Source organism: Bufo bufo, chromosome 7 (genome assembly GCF_905171765.1).
Source record: "Bufo bufo chromosome 7, aBufBuf1.1, whole genome shotgun sequence".
NCBI lineage: Eukaryota > Metazoa > Chordata > Amphibia > Anura > Bufonidae > Bufo > Bufo bufo.
Window position 1 is genome coordinate 25,900,662 of NC_053395.1, and position 18,949 is coordinate 25,919,610.

The following is an 18,949-nucleotide window of genomic DNA, read 5'->3' on the forward strand; positions in this document are numbered from 1 at the left end:
CATGTTACATGACCGCAGTTTTTATTAGCCTCATATTTCCTCCCGCCACCGACGTCAATAGGGGAAGTGAAAAGCACCGTAACAAATGCCGGGTGGGTAATAGATACAACTAAAGCAGCACTTCTACCTGAAAAGGCGCCATTACCAATATAAATGCGTTTGGTACGGAGCCAACCAATACAATAGAGCCATGGGCGCCAGTAATGAAAAGTCAGTGTTTATTGGTTTGAAGGGACTAGAGCTGTTTTGTTAACAATATGGCCGCCTTCGCTGTACAGTAGGTAAGTATGGAGAGAAGTCCGTATATCATCATCAAGGTTAATGGTAAATGCAGTGGTGATTCCGGAGCTTTGTGCAGTCGTAGAGGGCAGGTAACGGGAGGCATCAGTAGTCTGTATCTTCTATCTCTTCAGCATATATACCTTCTGCATTGGCGGGCCATGAGCCACAACCTTCGCCAACACCAGGGCGGCGATAACCAGCGTCATGCTCTTTAGGCTTCCACTGACACCTGTCAGGGAGCCAATGGGGTGGAGTGCCCTAGCTTTCGGTGGAAGTCTTTGCTCGTGGACCGCCAACCAATGACTTCTCCAGACACATCAATGGGCGCTAACGTACTGTGCTATGCCTACTGCGAGGCCTGAAGTGGCAGAGCATGACAGCAGGTTCTCTTTAGTGTTCAGTAATCTGGTTGCCCGAGTTTTTGACACTGATGACCGATCAGCTGCTTGAGGAGACCATGGTTCTCAAGTAAGCGCTGGAGCCTCTTGCTAGGCCAGTGACATCACGTTCATCAGTCACGGGGCCTAGGCAGCTCATTTCCATTCAAGTGAATGGGGCCGATCTGCAATACCAAGCACAGTCACTACCCAATGGACGGCGGTGTGCTTAGTGAGCTGTAAAGAGGCAGCGGCCTCTTTAAACAGTTGATCGGTGTCAGACCTCCCACCAATCTGATATCGATGACCTATCCTGAGGAAAGTTCATCAATATCAGAATCTCCCAAAACTCCTTTAAATCCCTGTGTCATGCTCCGCCCCCTCAGGCCCTGTAGACGGTATAACAGTGCATCTTGCAGTCTGAAGATGTTAATACCCTCAAAGCAAGAAAACAAAAACAGCTATAGCAGCAGAGCAGAAATGGTTGAAAAAAAAATTCAGAAAAATGAACTTAATGGATGAGCCTCAGCAGAAGACGAACGGGTTCCTTCCTTCAGTCTCCGTGCCCCAGCGATCGTAGGGTGAGAGGGAGTGTGTGGGGGGGCGTAGAGGTTTACACTCTATAGATGGTAACTAAAAGCCAGCAGTTCCCAAAAACACTATGTGCCCTTGACATCATTTACTTTTATAGCTTCTCTCACACTTTTCCATTACGGTCTCCATTCTTGTTCCCGTGTCATCCAAACCGCCTGGCGCACGAGGTGTTAACAGAAAAAAAAAGAAAAAAAAAACACATGGAAGTGTGTCGGTGGAATGTCTGCAGAGACTTCTGCCCTCCGGCTAAATACGTCATTTTAATAGTGGCATAAACTAGAAATATATATATATTTATATAGACTGGTCCACTCAGTCCTGACAGACGGCCAGCGGTCATCACAAAGGCTCCGGCCTCGTCCAGGTCTTCAGAAGGCAAGACACATCAGGTCATTGAAAGTCCTACAAACCACGGAGGGGGGTTTGGGGGGTGGGAAGAGGAACGAGCTTCTCGCTGCTTGGGTCTTGTCGTGATGACCGTCACGGGTCTGCAGGGCTGGACTGTCCATAGTCGTAGGAGTGCAGACCACCTCCATCTGACGTCTTACAGAGCAGTGCTCTCCACGTCTGTGTCAAGAAGGCCGGCCGGCAGCGGAGGATCTACAATGGGAACCGTGCAGACAGATTCAGCATCAGGATATCCATGAACTGGATCTGGAAGGAAAGACAAACGTCAAGAGAGACCGGAATATCCAGGTTGTGTCCGATTCATTGCAGACTTTGGGAAAGGGGGGGGGGGGGGGGGGTGTGTTTGGTGCGTGCGGCTTGTGCTCGGGGAAGGTGGACAGATAACTCATCATTTCACACTCTACTTAGGATATCGAGCAACTTTGTAAATACTTTCCTTTACTCATCTTGTACTGGTTTTACGTTACACACATCTTTAAGGGGTCGTGCACTTTGATCCCTTTTTGTTAGAGGGCGGCGGCGCCCCGTCCCCCCAATTAAAGATAAGCTGATGACACAGCATCCTGCCCCTGGGATGGCCAGCGATCCGCTGTAATCTCTGGGACTGAACCTGGCGGTAAGTGTTTAATTTCCCTACAGCAACCCTATAGGATAAATGAAGTATTACACCATTGCCATTAATGGGCTTTCAGTGTAATCCAAGGTCCCCTAGAAAGACCAGCCATGTGGCCGCTCTCTGCCATAGAGGAGGGGTCCGGAACTTGGGGGCCCCCCCTATTAACTCATTTATAATAGGGTGTTGATAAAATAACCCCTTCAATGCTGGTTCCCGGTTAGTGGGGAGCAGTGCATTATGGGAGCTCATATGACTGATACACACAGAGCTGAGCTGTTTGGTCATATTATGGCTGACTATGGGGTGGGAGTTAAACCTTTAGAACTTGCAGCTTTGGATGTGAACAGAGGAAACTGCACAAAACCAGTAAAGCAAAGTAAATGCAAACTGACCCTCTTCAGGTTGCAAGGAGAACTGTCCCTTAAAGTAGTGCATACATTACTTCTATGTAGTGGGAATCCTCCTTTAAAAAGAGGACTTAACGTTATATAAAGAGGAGACCACGATCGGGCAAACCGGACGACGACCAATCAGGTCACAGGTCTGATTAGTGTCTGTGGGTTAGAGGTCTTCTCCAGTAGGTGTAAAGGGGAAATCCAGTTTAAGAGACTCCTACGGTGTAAGGTAGTGGTCTCCAACCTGCGTCTCTCCAGCTGTTGGACAATTACAACTCCCAGCATGCCCTGACAACTGCAGGCTGTCAGGGAAATGCTGAGAGTTGTGGTTCCCACCCCAGATGGAGAGCCACAGGTGGGAGACCACTAAGAAAACAGATTTATTCCTGAGGTGCTCTGGGCCCCACAATCGGTCAGATATGCGTACTAACTACAGCTATAGCCATGATAGCAAGAAGCAAAAAAATCAGTCTCTGTATTTGGAGTTCCCCTTTAAACAGAAGTTTTTATTTATGTACAGGTTTATGATACCTCATGTAATATTCTGGATTGGGTTAATGGGGTGCAGTAAATCACATTTCTTCCCTTCATAAACAAGCATTGTGGGGTACTACAAGCCTCTCGTTGGGGTACCTGTGCTTTTACGAACCTTAGCCAACATCACTGTGTGCGCATTTCCAATTTCTACATGCGTGAGCCTAGGAAGAGGCAAGCCAACCCCCCCCCCCCCCCCGTGGAGACCACATGCGGTATTAGTTGGTGCATACAAGCTGGTTAGGGCCACACGCTGTTAGTACCCGGCACACAGGAACATCCAAGCACATGATTGGGGGGTGGGGGGGGAGAAGCGTCAGTAACGTGTGTGTTTTCGGCCAATCACGTGCCTCGTTCCTTACCATCTGTACTTCCCAATGTCAGTGTTACTGATAATGTCACATCATACATCTGAATTGTTCGATAAAATTGATCACAGTTAGAATCCGGCCGCATGCAAACATGTAAAAAGCAGAACGCGCCATACATCCCCCTCACTGACATCTACAGCGGCCGCCTCTCCCGACAAGTCTGTTCTAGTAAATGCTCGTATTCCCCATCTTATAACTGTTGTTCTCCTGCAATACATTGACAACCAGGCTTTACCATTTCCCTTTGTCAAGGGGCAGGTTCCTGGTACTGTCAGTACTACTTGGACCGTAAGGACACCCCCCCAACTGGTAACACCTAGTTGTCAAAATAGTCATACATTTCTAGGAGGAATAACAGAGGGACTTCACAAGGCAGAGTTCTAGGAAAAGATGCTGCAGAATTGATCTCTCATGGGGAATACAAGTATTCATGTCCGGGAGGAGAACATCCATGGGGTGTACAATTTCTTATTATGGGCACTGGATGTTCTACGAAGACTCGGACCACCTATGCAGCCGCAAATTAACTGGCCCGGCAGCGTTTGGGATAGGTATTATCAACCGTGTGGGGAAAAGGGTCTGTAAGTCCAAATCTCTGGACACCAGAGGAAGCAGGAGCTCTGGAGCGATGGGCGGACATACCCCACTAATGACCCCGATGAGCAGATTCTCCCTTTGCTTTTTCTGATTTTATTCAAAGTTGTGCCTTCTACTAATATATACTTCATCATTTCCTCCTCATTTCAAGACCTCTGCTTGCTGAAAGATGTATTGTTCACATCCCAATCATTCGGAGGACATGATCAGGGACAGGTTTTAAGCCTCTGGACGTTTAACAAGAATGTTCCCGCTGACAGCAAGCAGAGGTCTTGAAAACGGTGAGAAACTGAAACAATATATAAAGCTAGTCGCAAAAATGATAGGCTTTGACTTGACAACCCGATATAGTGGAAAATACATAATAATAATAATATACCGTATAACATTACATAATTGCTTTGCGCTACACTACGTTACAGCATGCTGGGAGTTGTAGTTTTGGGCCTGGTCAGCCACAGGCTGGAGACCACTGCTATAATGTACACTAATAGCATATTAAATATATAATTCAGTATGCAGAAGCATTTTCCTACAGATACTGGGGGAGCCACTGACAATGGTGTGGGGGTAACCCATCTATGTGGTAACCCATAACCCCCCGGCTCTGCTACATGTACATCACATTTACAGGTTCAGGGCAACGACTAATTCAGCCATCTTCATGCAAGCAGACACTGGCTCTATCACCAGGCAGGGGCGGGAGGGCCACACATCACTACGGTCTACTTCAGGAGGCAAGGTTTAGGAAGGCCATGCCGAGCAAGAAGAGGCCTCTGAAGGTATGGCCAAACCTAGCGGCTGCCCGAGATGCGGCTGTTTGGCACACTGATTGTTAAGAGACGCTCGGGTTTGTGAATAAAACTGATGTTTACCTACAATTTTACTTCCAAACCTTGCGGCCATTAACGATTAATTTGGAAATCGCACCAGATTGTCGGCCATGTCGCTGCAGCCGCTACGTGGGCCCTTACCCTGAAGGGGAATTATGGCTTGAACTCCTGCCACTACTAAATATACTTTGCATTTTAATTCCTCACCATTTTTAAGAGCTCTGTTTGCTGTCATTGACTAGAAAAATAAAAATACAATACTTTTTTAACCCTCGACCAACAGTGCAGTGGACATACGCAGCTGAAGTGATTGATTGGCGCATCAATATATGCCAGTCAGGTGCCATACATACTGACAACACCAGTGATTGCTGCAGTCATGTTAGTAAGCCGTGTAAACAGACAGGAGCAGAAGAAGGTTTAAAGTCAAGCTTTTTTTTTTTCTTTTATGAATATTTTTTTTTCTTTTAAACACATTGTTCTAATATATTGTAATTAAAGGTGCACTAATGAACAGGACACATTTTCAGCATCTGGTGTTTTCCCATTGACTGACAGCAAGCAAAGATTTTGACACGGTGAGGATTTGAAAAGCAAAGTCAATTAAAAAGTCACAGTGATTCATGTTCATTTACACAAAATCCTATTCTCCAGATGTGATACTGATGGACCCACCACCCCATACGTGTACAGGGGGGTGCTATAATCCTGTCTTATAAGACCCTTAATTTTCAGTCCCTTGTCTTGTCTTAGAACAGCGATGCCCAACTTGCAGCCCTCCAGCTGTTGCAAAACTACAACTCCCAGCATGCCTACAGCTAATAGGGTATGCTGGGAGTTGTAGTTTAGCAACAGCTGGAGGGGCACAGGTTGTGCATCCCTGTCCTAGAATAATTAGTAACAGGTCATGGGCAGAAGCAATGATATTTAGTCGTTGTTCATGACCACAATTGCGAGGCCCCCACTGAAATGCCTACAATAATACGGGCACATGGGTGAAGTGCTGCAGGGGCCAAATTAAAGAGTCCTATCAGGACAGACCCAAAGTGATCCCTTGTGTGCATCCGTATTCTTATCGGTAGAGATCTATGGTGCAGGGTGGTGGTAAGGTGCAGATTTAGGTGCTGGGGGTGCAGGAGTGTGGATCAAATAATACTGGGGATGAAATGGGGTGAAATGAACATGGGGTATGCCAAGAGCACAAGGCAAAAAGCACAACATGGAGGCGGTGCACGGTGTCAGCAGTGTACAAACCTTAATACCGGTAATTTTCCCAACCTGTTGGAGGCACCACAGACAGAACTATTAGGAAGCGCTGCATACATCACAGCCCACGGGCACCCCACATCCCTCTTCTATTACCGCCTAGATTACCCTCATTTAGTGACGAGCTGAAAGCAACAGCCAGTGATCGCCAGCATCAGGCAGTGCAAACGGAAGCAACTTAATATGTCACGGGGTAAAAACACCAGGGCTGCAGCCAAAGTGTTTACAGGAGGGCTGCCTTAAAGGAACACTACACAGAAAACCAACAAAAACCTTCTTAAATTCATCTTTTCCTTCAATTCTGTCGTATATTACAATTAAAACTGAGAAATATCTAAATAAATCTTCTGTGTGTCTCAGGAGCTCAGCAATGCCCACCCTCCTCCTCCTCACTGCCCTGTGCCTGGCTATAAAAAAAAAAAATGGCTGCCGCAGGAGCCTCCCTCCTCTGCAACAGGACAAAATATATGTTAAGCCTCGCCCTTGAAGTTGTCCAAGATTTTGATACTGATGGCCTGTCCTCGGGATAGTTCATCGATGTCAGATCAGTGGGGGTCCGACTCCCGACAACTCTTTGAACAGACTGCGGCACTCCGCTGAGTGCTGCAGCTTGTTCTTAATTGGTTTGCAACGGGTATCAAATTTTTTATACTTTTTCACCTGGTTTGACTTGATACCGGAATTGCCATTTTTTGCGCAGCCTCGTATCGGCCCCTAACAGAGAACATGGCGCACGCAAAGTGGTCTATATTCTCATAAGTGGCCGAGAAGTAGGGAGGGCGTCCCTCCCTAATCACTGCGACACGGCCGGCCACTGCCACCCATGAAACCGCTGAATGGCTTGATGGGGGAAAATAGGAGGGCAGGGGAGAGAGAAACTCACCGCGGTAGTCTATGTTAAAGGACCTTTAATATCATCACGTGACCAGTGACCTCCCATTTTTATTGGGCACACGGCGATGACATCATCAAAGGTGGTCTTATTATATTAGTACCTCCATGTGCCTCACATTAAGAGTCCATTCACATGTCCGCATTATAGGTCTGCATCCGTTCAGCAATTTTGCAGAACGGGTGCGGACCCATTCATTTTCAATGGGGCTGCAAAAGATGCGGACAGCACACGGTGTGCTTTCCACATCCGCACTTCCGTTCCGCGGCCCCGCAAAAAAATAGAACATGTCCTATTCTTGTCCGCAACCACGGACAAGAAAAGGCATTTCTATTATACTGCCGGCCATGTGCGGTCCGCAAAATGTGGAATGCACATGGCCGGTCACCATGAAATGCAATGTAAGTTACAGGAGGAGCTGAGCAGATGACGCATAGTTTTATGGGAAAAGAATCAGTAGAACTTGTATTTTATTCATTTATGTTCCTGCTCATTCTGCGCTTTGCAGTCCAGGAGGCGGTCCTAACAGTGATTGACAGCTAGCTCTGTATACACAGCCATAGAGGGAAGGCTGTCAGAGGAAAGATGAGTTGGACCCCCACCGATCACATATTGATGACTTATCTTGAGGATAGGCCATCAATATCAAAATGACAACCCCTTTAACCAAAGTTCCTTGCAGCATTTCTGCAAGACTGTTTCAGGAACATGCAAAAAATCCTGCAGACTGACAAACGCTGGGGGCAACTTTATCCCCTGTATACTTTTATTTCTGGTTTGGTGTTCCCTTAAGGGTCCCACATTTGGAACATCCCAGCGTGTTAGGTAAGGGGGTGTAAAATTGGGTAAGATTTGCCCCATCTATGGCAAACAACATTGCAGCCTATTTGCAAGGTTGGAAAAAGTTTTTTTTTTTACAATCATAAAAGCAAATCTTCAAATACATAATTATTATATGCTACATTCCTCAATTTTAGAGAATAATAATGTAATCGTGGGGTACAAATGCCCCCCTGTACTCACCAGTGATAACTTTCGATGCAGATCCTGGCTGAGCTTCCACAGAAGGTTGGGATGCAGGGGGCTGGGGCGGTGGAGGGACTGTGGGTCGAATGCGGGGTTTAGGAACCGGACGCTGCCGGGTAAGTGTTCCGGTGTTTTGTGGGGCAAATGTCAGGGTGGCTTCAGGGAGGCCGGTCTGGGAACCTGGGTGATCGGAAAGAGGAGGAGGAGTATCTGGGGGTGTTGGAGACTGTGACGGACTGGAGGACTGTTCTGTGGCTGGTACTGTCGGTGCAGCACCTGCGAGCTGAGCGGTGGGCTTGGGCTGAGGTGTGGGCTGAGGTGTTGGCTGAGTGGGTGGTTGTGGGGGTGGGTGACTAGGAGCCTGGATTATGGGTTGGCTGCTTGAATGCCTGCGTGGTAAGGTGCCATGTGAATAGGCAGAAGGAGCCGCCGTTCCTCCTTGGTTACTTGTAGTGCTTGGAGGAAGAGGATTGTGGTTGGATGGTTTGGTTGAGACAGGAGGAGGAACATTAGATGCCACTGGCAGATTCTGATTTACTGGAGGGGGGTTGGCTGGCTTTGGGGGTGCTGGGGCTGGTTTCTTGGTAACTACAAAAAAAACAATATAAATTAGGGGAAAAAAAGCAAACAAAGAACCTTCACTTAGTCGCATTGTGCCTGAAAGACTGTTTAAATGGGTTCATTAAATAAGATTAGTGAAAATACCTAAACATTACTTTATAATAAATACATTCCCAAATAGCTTTTATTATATATAATGCATTGTTTTCTCTAGGGGGGGGGGGGCAATTATCAGGGGGAATAAAATGGCTACTGCCCTATTATCACACACAAAACCTGTCCTAAGGCTAGGGCTACACTATGATGATTTGTAGAGCGACTATTCGTCACAGCAATGTCGCACAACATTTTTTGTAATGATAGTCAATGGTGTCGTACTGTGACACGATAGTTGTACATAAATCTACCCAAGATGGGTTTTTGAGAGACTATCGCGTTGCAGTAGTAGCATGTCACATGTCGCAGTGCACCATTGACTATCATCACAAAAAATGTTGTGCAACATTGCTGCAACAAATAGTCGCACGACACATGTCGCAGTGTAGTTGTAGCCTTTTTGCCGCTCAGCAAATGTCGTTGTGCCCTAATATTTCTGACAACACAGGTGGACGGGTAACTTCATAGCGGTTAGCTAAACAGCTGTCTCAGCCCTCCCCAATACTTTTGCTGTCATGAATTACGATCTTACATACAGCTGATATCAGCAGTGTGTAATAAGGGAGCGAAGTAAAAGTACAAAAAAGAGGACAAGTGGGGATGTGGCTAATCAGCATCAGCGGTAGTATGCTCTCTGCTACATTACCACCGCAGTCTGTCTTTAATGGCCGCCTCGCTGTACTTTCAGGGTACGGCCACAGAGTTTTTTGGACAAGGTTTTGAAGCAGATCTGCCTGCAAGACTTTCAGACAAAGCCAAAAGTGGATCCACCAGAAGGAGAAGCATAAGTCCTTCCTTTATAATAAGAATTATTTTTGAATCCACTTCTGGCTTTGGCAGAAATCCTTCAGGCAGATCTGCCTCAAAACCTCTTGCAAAAAACTCTGTGTGGCCGTACCCTCACTTTGCTCCCTTATTACACACAGCTGATATCATAGCTGTATGTAAGAAAGAGTAGTGAGGAGCTAACTGTCCAGCTCTGCAATTAGGACAGGCTTTGTGTGCTAATAGGGCAGCAGCCATTTGATTTACTCTGCTGCTTGCCCCAGAGAGAAAATGAGCCATTATAAATAATGAAAGCTATTTGGGAATGTGTTGAAAAAGTAATATTTAGGCATTTTCAATCATTTTATTTTACTAATTCCCAGAGAACCCCTTTAAATAGGATCTATGTGTCCAGTAACAGCTCCACTCTAGTCTATAGTTTATCTGGTCTTGCAGCTCAAGTGAAGCTGAGCTGCAATACCAGACACAGACCATGGGCAACAGTGGCGCTGTTTCTGCTCTAGGACAGCCCCTTGAAACCTCAGCAGTGAATAAAACACGTTTGCTATGCAGCCAAGGCAGTAGCAAGTACTCATGGTGGGGCGACATAGAATGTGGAATGGGGACCCACAGCATGAAAAGCTCAAGATTTGTTTGGCTTCTACTTAACTGCTGGGGCCCACAGCAGATTTTATGGCAACTCCCCTAGTCACCCATATATGTGGTCCCCATAATAGTTTACCTCGTCTACTGGAGTGAGGACTTGGATTGGCAGTGCCTTGTGGTGCAGGAACAACCGCCAACTGGTTTGTGCTCCCACTGGATGGCAGGTGATTTCCATTCCGCAGAGATGGCGGCGTGGTTGCTGTAGGTGTTTCTTTGGTCTTGTTAGAGCTGTGGATGAGAGCGGGACGGGACTTCAGAGCTGCTGCCACTGAGGTAATTGCACTGTAGTGATCTAAGACAGACTTGGACCTACCTGGACTCCTCCTGCCCATAGGTTGGTGCGGGATCTGCAGATGCTACAGGCTGTACTGGCACAGAATTAGCTGCGTTAGCATCTGATGCATTTGCGGGCATCTCTGCTGACAGTCCACCTTCACTGGGTGGAAGAGGAGGTTGAAACGCGGGGGATGCATGTTTCCGCGTTAAGGTTCCACTTCTCCTTGGATTGAACTGAAAGTCTAGCACTTTAATGCCAATGCTGTAAGAAAATAAAGAGAGGACATATTGCAGACCCTCTTGTAGACCGCTGCTCTGATCCCTGCTCTTCTCCAGGTCCTGTTCGCTGGACATGGCTTGGACTGACTACTTAGCCAATCAGGAGCTGAGGCGGGTCACCACTGCGGCCAGTGATTGGCTAGTCGGCCATTTCCAGCGAGTCAATCCTGGGACCAGAAAGAGTAAAAGAGCAGGCGCAAACACCAACAGAGGGGAAATCGGTAAAGTAGTCACTGTTTGATCTTTTAGATCTCTCCGACTCCATCTGTATTTAAAACTATGCCAGCGGAATACCTCTTTAATACAAAACCTTTAATTCTTTTACTCACTTTTCCTTCTTTAGGAGATCACTGTCCATGACCGCCATGCTAACTGGCCTCTTGCGTTCCATGGCACTGAACTCATAGTGCACAGTGTCATTATTCTGATGAGCGGCAGGAGCGGCCGCAGCAAAGGCACCGGATACGTTAAAATCCAGCTCTGAAACAGAAAGTGATGTCAGGAGATGAAGGAGCTATAAAGTAATGAATGTAACATGCAAGATAAACTGGTATCACCCCGAGGTATATGCTGTAAAGAAAAGGGTCTGCTTTTACCACCCCCCCCCTCCTCTTTAATTTTTGAAACTGCGCCACCACTCACATCTATGGGCTGTGTCTGGTACTGCAGTTAAATCCCAATAATTTCTCGTACAATTCACAAGCAATATATAAGTATGGTACCTTCAGGGAAGAACCAGTCAGCGTGTTGTATAATGGGTTCAATGATGGTCACCACATGGACAGAGGTGGCAGCAGCCATCTCTGCTAGCGTTCTGTAGAAGGAAAGACATTTTTAGTAAAAATTTGCTTCTTAATAAATAATTGTCCCTGGTCAGTATGCATTGGAGATAGGGACATTAGACTGTCCTCCGGGAAGGATAACAACCTTTGTACAGCGCTGAGGAACATGTTGGACTCGATTAGCAACATGAAATCAGTCAAAATCCAACATGGCAGATAATCTATTGGACAAAAATTTAAATGTGATTCTGTTGGTGCTGCTGTGAGCAGCCTCTGGACAGAATCAGACTCCTTCTGCTTCTGGCAGCTGACAATACAGTCTCCTTCCACTGTAGAAAGAATGGTCTCAGCTATACCGCCACGCTGCAAAGGATCTGCTCCCCTCCTGACAAGCAGGACAGACAGCCATTGCCGTTGGCTGCCCTGCAGTGAACAGAGGATCGGTATGTAGACACCTGGCTGTGGACACGGAGCATGTGTGTCCACCAGCACTCCATTCAATAAAAGGATGTGAACATTTCCTTTATCCTCTGAACACCAGGTGGAGCCTAATGTACTCTTACCTGAATCATTATATAACGTCAAGGATATGGGGAATATTCTTAATTTTTTATGATACATATATGAATATGAAATTTAATGGAGGGACATCCCTCTAAATACATACCTTTTGGGACACCACTAGGGGGAGAAAACTGAATACGGTTTGCTAGCTGTGTACCTCTGTCTTCAGCTTTCTCCCTCTAGTGGCGGCATTGTGCTGCAGAAATCTATGTATTTAAAGGGAACCTGTCCCCAGCTCTATGCACAAAATCCTGGTGACAGGTTCTCTTTAAGAAGTCTGTGCGCCTTAAAGATGATTTTCATATGAAACAGTGGAAAACGCAAAAGTACAATAAAGTACTGATTGAGCATTCATTTAGCATTTTTTTATATATATTTTTTTTTTGAGTTCCTTTAAAACTATGCTGCTAGCTGATCCTTCCATTAAACGACCAAACCTTAACATTTAGATGAGGCAGTGAGAACCAGTGGAGACTAAATTATACAGTGACCAGAACAAGCAGATTATATGTAAGTGAACAGATGTGGCCAAGAGCGCAGCATGGTGAAAATTACACAGGGTGCGTGGAGTATATCCAAGATGGAAAACCACAGGCCTGGGAACCACAGCATTGCACATTCCTCTCTGCTACATCAATCTGTTTATAGCCAGTTATACCTGATGGGAAAACATTGCTAAATAGCTGCCTAAACAGAGCAAAATCACTACTAAACGGGGTGTGAGTGAGACTCCATGACTAAAAGGGACATGCAGGATTCAAAGAGCTTCGGGTTGCCTGTATATAGCAGTAATGGTCTCCTAATACTTTGGGGCTGCAGATGTACAATACATTTTTGCAATGTGCAAATACACGGCACTATTTATACAACCATTTGGGCATCTCTGGTTATGACAGATCTTAGGGAAGAAGAAATCGTGACTACTTCTCCTCTAAGTTCTAGTAGAACGGCCTAATCTTTTTTTTTTTCAGATTTGCCGTCATGTCCTCTCTTACTACTCACCCTTCATGCTTTGACCACAGAAGATTTGGACCTAGGACGATTGCAATGTTGCTGGGTGTCATCTTGTTCACGTCGCTGCTTTGGCTCAGCTTGGCCAAGAACTTTACCAGATACCTGAAGAACATAGAAATAAAAGTAATATAATCTACTGTGATAATATGTGGACATGGGTAGGCAGTGGTCACATGAACAGAGGCGCAAAAGACGACATTGTAGAAAGATGCTGCAATCTTTATCCTCAGATAATCTGGTGCTGCAAAAGTTAAGACAACCTGTTGGCATGTTATATTGCAATCCTCACACAGTAGGGAGGTGGTGGAGTCTGAGGGGTTTCCTTATCTGCAGACAGCCACAAATTACCACCCAGGTTATATGTAAAAGTAAAAATAATTTCGGGGGAAAGAAGGGCTAATAGTCCCAGCTGTACATAAATTAAGAAAAAAATAGCACTTTATTAATACATTTATTTAATTCTAGCAGATCATCACTGGACCTCTTAAAGTGAATCTCCACCTTTTATCCCCACATTCTGGGTTGATCTACTTATTAGTACTTTTTTTTATAGTGGTCAGATATCCATTTATTTAATACAGAGCTCCAAACCACCTAAATAGACATACTGTAATTATATATGCTGCCCACGTTTGCCACTAGGGGGAGCTTAATGAGTTTTATCATTGAGTTCAAGGTGTATGCACCTAAGCTCCCCCTAGTGGTGGCTTCAGGCAGCATTTCATTATTTATCACCTGGTCTATGGAGGATTTAGGGTCTGGTGTCAGAAAAACAGAACTCTGGCTGTAATTAGGAATCCAGGACATCTCAGGTTCAAACTTCCTTCAACAAGGAAGTTTTTTTTATGGCGTAAAGGATCTTAATTACTACTTATTCATGTAAAACGCCATCTTCTCAAACCACAGAATGACCACAGATTGGAAAACGCTCTGTATGGTCAATACACTGTATGTTGAAGCTATAAATTAGGAAGATTTCCTAATGTTTACCTCCGACAGATGCCTCCTAAGTACGCCACTGCATAGCCATATAGTAACATATGTTGCCCATAGGCTCTCATGTTAAATAAAATATGTATACCTCCAAAAAGGTAAATGGGGACCTATTAGGGTCCATTCACACATCCGTGTGTGTTTTGCGGATCCACGGATCCGTAAAACACGACAGCGGCAATGTGCGTTCCGCATTTTGCGGACTGCACATTGCCGGCACTAAGAGAATATGCCTATTCTTGTCCGCTATTGCAGACAAGAATAGGACATGTTCTATTTTTTTTTCAGGATCGGAATTGCGGACCCGGAAGTGCGGAATGGAATTGCGGATGTGTAAATGGAGCCTTAGACTTGACGTAGGTGTGAATACATGACGGCATGTGAATATCGACTTATCTTTATAGCACAAGGGAGAAAGGCCTCTTACCTGAAATTTTCAAAGTTGGGCTTGGGTAGCTTCTGGCACACGACCCACAAACTCTGCAGCTTTGTGCTCTGGTCTTGGACACTGGGAAGACAAGTATATTAAGAATGAGTCACTGGTGGTCAAGACGGGAGTCAGGAAATAAATGATCCTGATTGGTGGATTTCCTTAAGGATATAAAACATGAGGAAAAAAATGATGCAGGAGCCCGAAGTGGTGGAGCATGATACAGGAGCGTGTCATGCTCCACCCCCTCAGGACTTACAGTAGACATAAGAATGCATCAGTATATCGTGGAGTGTTCCTTTAAGGTTCTGCGTAGCAGAGGCTGCACCCTTGGCAGGGAAGGCTACGATTGCCTGAATGACTTCGCCTGCTCTTAACATACCATTTAGACCAGTCTAGAACTTTATAAAGAAACCAGATTCTGCTTACTTCCCAGCAGCGATCCACTCATCATACAGGGCAAAGGTCATCAGAGGTTCAGGCAGCTCGCGAAGGTAAGATTTTAAGGCTCCTTTAAGAAACAATAACATAATAAATATGAGATATATCTAATTATTATAATTCATTTTACAATTAGTTTGGCAATAGGGTCACTAGGGGGCGCTGCTACATTTGCTGTGTATCTTGGTAAAGAAGCCTTTTACACAAAATCATTAGATACAGGACGCCTCCTGTACAAGCATTAGGAATATTGTGCCAGTGCTTGCATTAATCAGTATCTGGCCCAGTGGAGCTCCTTATTTAACGAGGTTGTCCAGGATTAGAATAACATAGCTGCTTTCTTCCAAAAACAGCACTACCCCTGTCCATGACTTGTGTCAGGTATTGCAGCTCAGCTCCATTGGAGTTAATGAGGCAGAGCCGCGGTACTGCACACAACCTGTGGACTGGGTTGGCGCTGTTTTTGGCCGAAAAAAAAAAAAGCTGTTGTGTTTTTCTAATCCTGGACAATCTCTGTAACTCTCCAACCTCAAACACTGTCTAGCATGGGAATAAAATCCACTGCCAAATCTTTTCTTGGACTCTAGTTCGAATCGGGAACAAAAACTGTGGAAAACTGCACACAAGAGCGTATTTTCATGCAGATCGCACTTTGGTTGGAATTACTGCTGGCCCCAGCAAAGCTAATGGGCTGATATAATGGAGGTGTAATACTGATTTGTGAGTCTCACCTGCCACAGCATGGGGGTCTGAGTAAAACTCTTCCAGGTGGGACGTAGAACAGTCCAGAGCTGCTTTTAGCTTCTTCAGCTTGGAGGCCCCAGCGGCTATCCTGAACAAGCCCTGAAGGACATAATGGGGGTGGCTGTTAAAGGTCATGATGACCACAACATAAGCTAAACTTCATTAGTTCAGTGTCCAATCATCCAGAAATCCTGGTAATCTAGCACAGAAGTGGAAAATGGTCCATTTCCGGACATCTAGGAAATTACAGACATATGAGCAAACAAGAAGAGGGCTGGCAAGAAAGACGTGACACGATATGGGGAGCTACCCACCTCTTCCCGCATCCCAGTCTCAAGCAGCATCATTACACAGGCTTCTATAGGAACAGCAATGTCCCGCGAACTGCGCTTTAGGTGCTCCTCCAGTGCTGTCCCAAAAGCCGGCTTCTCCGCCCATTTGTCTGGAGAGATAGGAAGTATGTGACGGAGGAAAGAAAAGGAGCCAGTAGTAATATAAATGTACAACTAAAGTGTTTAGGAAATGGAAGAATGCAGACAGCGAAGGAAGCAAAGATTAAAGAATCCCCCAGTAACAGCGGCACAAACTGCGAAAACCTGGTGCTGATCCACACGGGGGTCATGTACCTGTGTGGCTCGTTCAAACCCCCTTCGTGTCATACGCATGTCCTTTACTATACCCTGGCAGGATCCACCCTCTCATTTCCATACTGGAAAATTACCTATAATTTTGGGCCTACATAATAACCAGCAACTCCAGTCACATATAATACTGTCTTCCCTTTTAAAGGGGTTCACCACTTTCAGAAATACATTTTATCTGCCCAGAGTATCCCAAACACTGAATATTTGTGCCCCATGTACTTGTTTTTCGTGTCAGCACTTTTCTTCCCCTGTTCTCGGAATCACTGCATCCAGACAGAATGTTTACAAGCAGAACTTCCTGTTGGGTTTTCTAACCAAACCCAGCATGCTTTGCTCTGTAATGTTTCTCAGAGCTTCCTCTGCCTGACACAATATTATCTCTGCAGAAGTCATGCCCCCTGTAACTCCCCTTTCCATATTAGCTAGATGGAGCAAGCCCATTACAGAGCAAAGCATGTTGGGTTTGGTTTGAAAACCCAACAGGAAGTTCTGCTTGTAAACATCCTGCCAGGATGCAGTGATGTTGAGAACAGGAGAAGTAAAGTGCATACATGAAAAACTGGTTTATGGAGCATAAATGTTCAGTGTTTGGGGTATTTTGGGCAAAAATTCATTATGAAAGTGTCTGATTGGCAGGGTCTCAACCAGTCACAAGAACAGCAACCATAATTCCCCATTTGAATGTATGTTCACTGCTCTATTCAGCTCTGTGGGAATGCTGGAGATACCTGCGTAAAAGCGCTTGGCTATTTCTGGCAGTCCCACAGAATTGAGGATCCACCACTCAATTCAATCAGGGCTCCATTCTCAGGAACACAAGTGCCCCTGCTGATCAGACCTCCGCTGATCAAACACTTACCCCCTATCCTGTAAATAGGGGATAAAGTGTCATAATGCGACAACCCCTTTAAGGGTTCATGCATGCAGCAGGGCCGTGTACGATAAGCCTATACAGCAGTACCACGTGGATTCCTTGTTTTCTCAGCACGGGGTGACAGCGAGTACAGAAAGTTTCTTCCAGGATAAAGAATCTGGAAAATTAGGGCTCTGTCCTGAAGCATGATGGGATGGTTATGAAAGAGTGCTTTCACGCTGTATTTTCTATGCACGCCGGGGCAATTCCCACCGTATACCATAGTATAGGCAAAAGTCAGCCATCGGCACCCATGCTTAAAGAGGACCTTTCATTACAATAAAAAATCTAAACTAAGTATACAGACTCCAGCCTGGGAGAAGGAGACACCCAGGAAAACAAGAGCAGGCTCCTCCCAGTTGAGCCGAAAATCTGAAGATACCAGAGCCTATACCGGGAGAACGGAGCGGCGCCCAGGGATAATAGTAAGTGCAGGGAGATCCCCGGGCGCCGCTCTCCATGTCTGTATACTTAGTTTAGATTTTTTATTGTAATGAAAGGTCCTCTTTAATAAACCTATACTATGTGGTGTATGTTTTTTACCGGATTCCATTGTATAGAATAGCAAAGCTCTTTAAACATAATACTCACTACTGTAGCAGCAAACCACTGTATATTCTGGAAGTAGTAGGTAGTAATAGAAAATCACAGCAATAAAAAAAAGAGCGAAAATTAGAGAGACTGGCAGTGGCCTTCAGCACTGTCACTACCCGTCAGCAGGTGGCAGTGAAGAGCTAGCATGGCGGCGTCCAGGCCGGCTCAAGGCACTGCTGCCCTTCTAGGTTCTAAAAAGAGTAAGAAGCACACGCAGGAGACACTGTGCTGGAGGGTAGGATTAAGCCAAAGCTGCGAAGAGGTGCAAGAAGCCAGGCGGCTGTGAATGTTTACCTTGCTGGGCCTGGATTTCAGGCAGTGCTTTTTCTAAAACAGCTAGTGCTCTTCTATGGTATTCTGCTTGTGACTCTAATAACTGAAGACATAACCCACAGACAAAAACAAAACACAATGAGGCAAATGAGAGACGTGTGTGATGTGCAGAAAACAAAAAGGCAACCTACATCTGCTCATACAACTAGGCGGTCAGCCCCAGCCGCCTAACAAAAAAATAAATGTCATGTAATCCATGAGCCAGTACCGAGTTCAAGCTGCCATCTTCCTATCCCTGGTAGCCAGGAGGTGCACAAAGGGTGGGAAAATGTATTTAAAAATTTACCTACTGTCTGAGATTAGGGGGGGGGGGGGGGAACATCTACTTTTAATTTTTAGAAAGAGCGCCACTCTTATCCGCTGGCTGTGCCTTGTTCAAATAAATACTGCAATGTTTTTAATATCGGACAACCCCTTAGGGTCCATTCAGATATCCGTATGAATAGGTCCACATCCATTCCGCAATTTTGTGGAACGGGTGCGGACCCAATCATTTCAATGGGGCCGCAAAAGATGCGGCGCATCCATAGTTCCGTTCCACGGGCCCGCAGAAAATATAGAGCATGTCCTACACTTGTCCGCAGCCACAAGAATAGGCATTTC

The 18,949-nt window shown here is 45.6% G+C and overlaps 1 protein-coding gene across 3 annotated transcripts in view; it reads right to left on the bottom strand.

Moving 5' to 3' along the window:
- Window positions 1–18,949, bottom strand: part of ARHGAP17 (Rho GTPase activating protein 17) — a 71,697-nt gene continuing 52,748 nt past the window's right edge. The window contains exons 9-21 of one of the 3 annotated variants that reach the window (XM_040440989.1): window positions 18,308–18,389; window positions 16,177–16,304; window positions 15,850–15,961; window positions 15,107–15,188; window positions 14,675–14,755; window positions 13,243–13,356; window positions 11,617–11,708; window positions 11,224–11,374; window positions 10,653–10,877; window positions 10,416–10,567; window positions 8,189–8,779; window positions 3,569–3,617; window positions 1–1,907 (exon numbers count right to left, since the gene is read on the bottom strand). In XM_040440989.1, coding sequence (XP_040296923.1) covers window positions 3,610–3,617; window positions 8,189–8,779; window positions 10,416–10,567; window positions 10,653–10,877; window positions 11,224–11,374; window positions 11,617–11,708; window positions 13,243–13,356; window positions 14,675–14,755; window positions 15,107–15,188; window positions 15,850–15,961; window positions 16,177–16,304; window positions 18,308–18,389 — 1,818 coding nt within the window. In that variant the 3' untranslated portion in view covers window positions 1–1,907; window positions 3,569–3,609. Of the gene's footprint in view, window positions 1,908–3,568; window positions 3,618–6,261; window positions 6,286–8,188; window positions 8,780–10,415; window positions 10,568–10,652; window positions 10,878–11,223; window positions 11,375–11,616; window positions 11,709–13,242; window positions 13,357–14,674; window positions 14,756–15,106; window positions 15,189–15,849; window positions 15,962–16,176; window positions 16,305–18,307; window positions 18,390–18,949 lie in introns of all 3 variants that reach the window. The other 2 variants (XM_040440988.1, XM_040440987.1) reach the window with 2 other exon arrangements.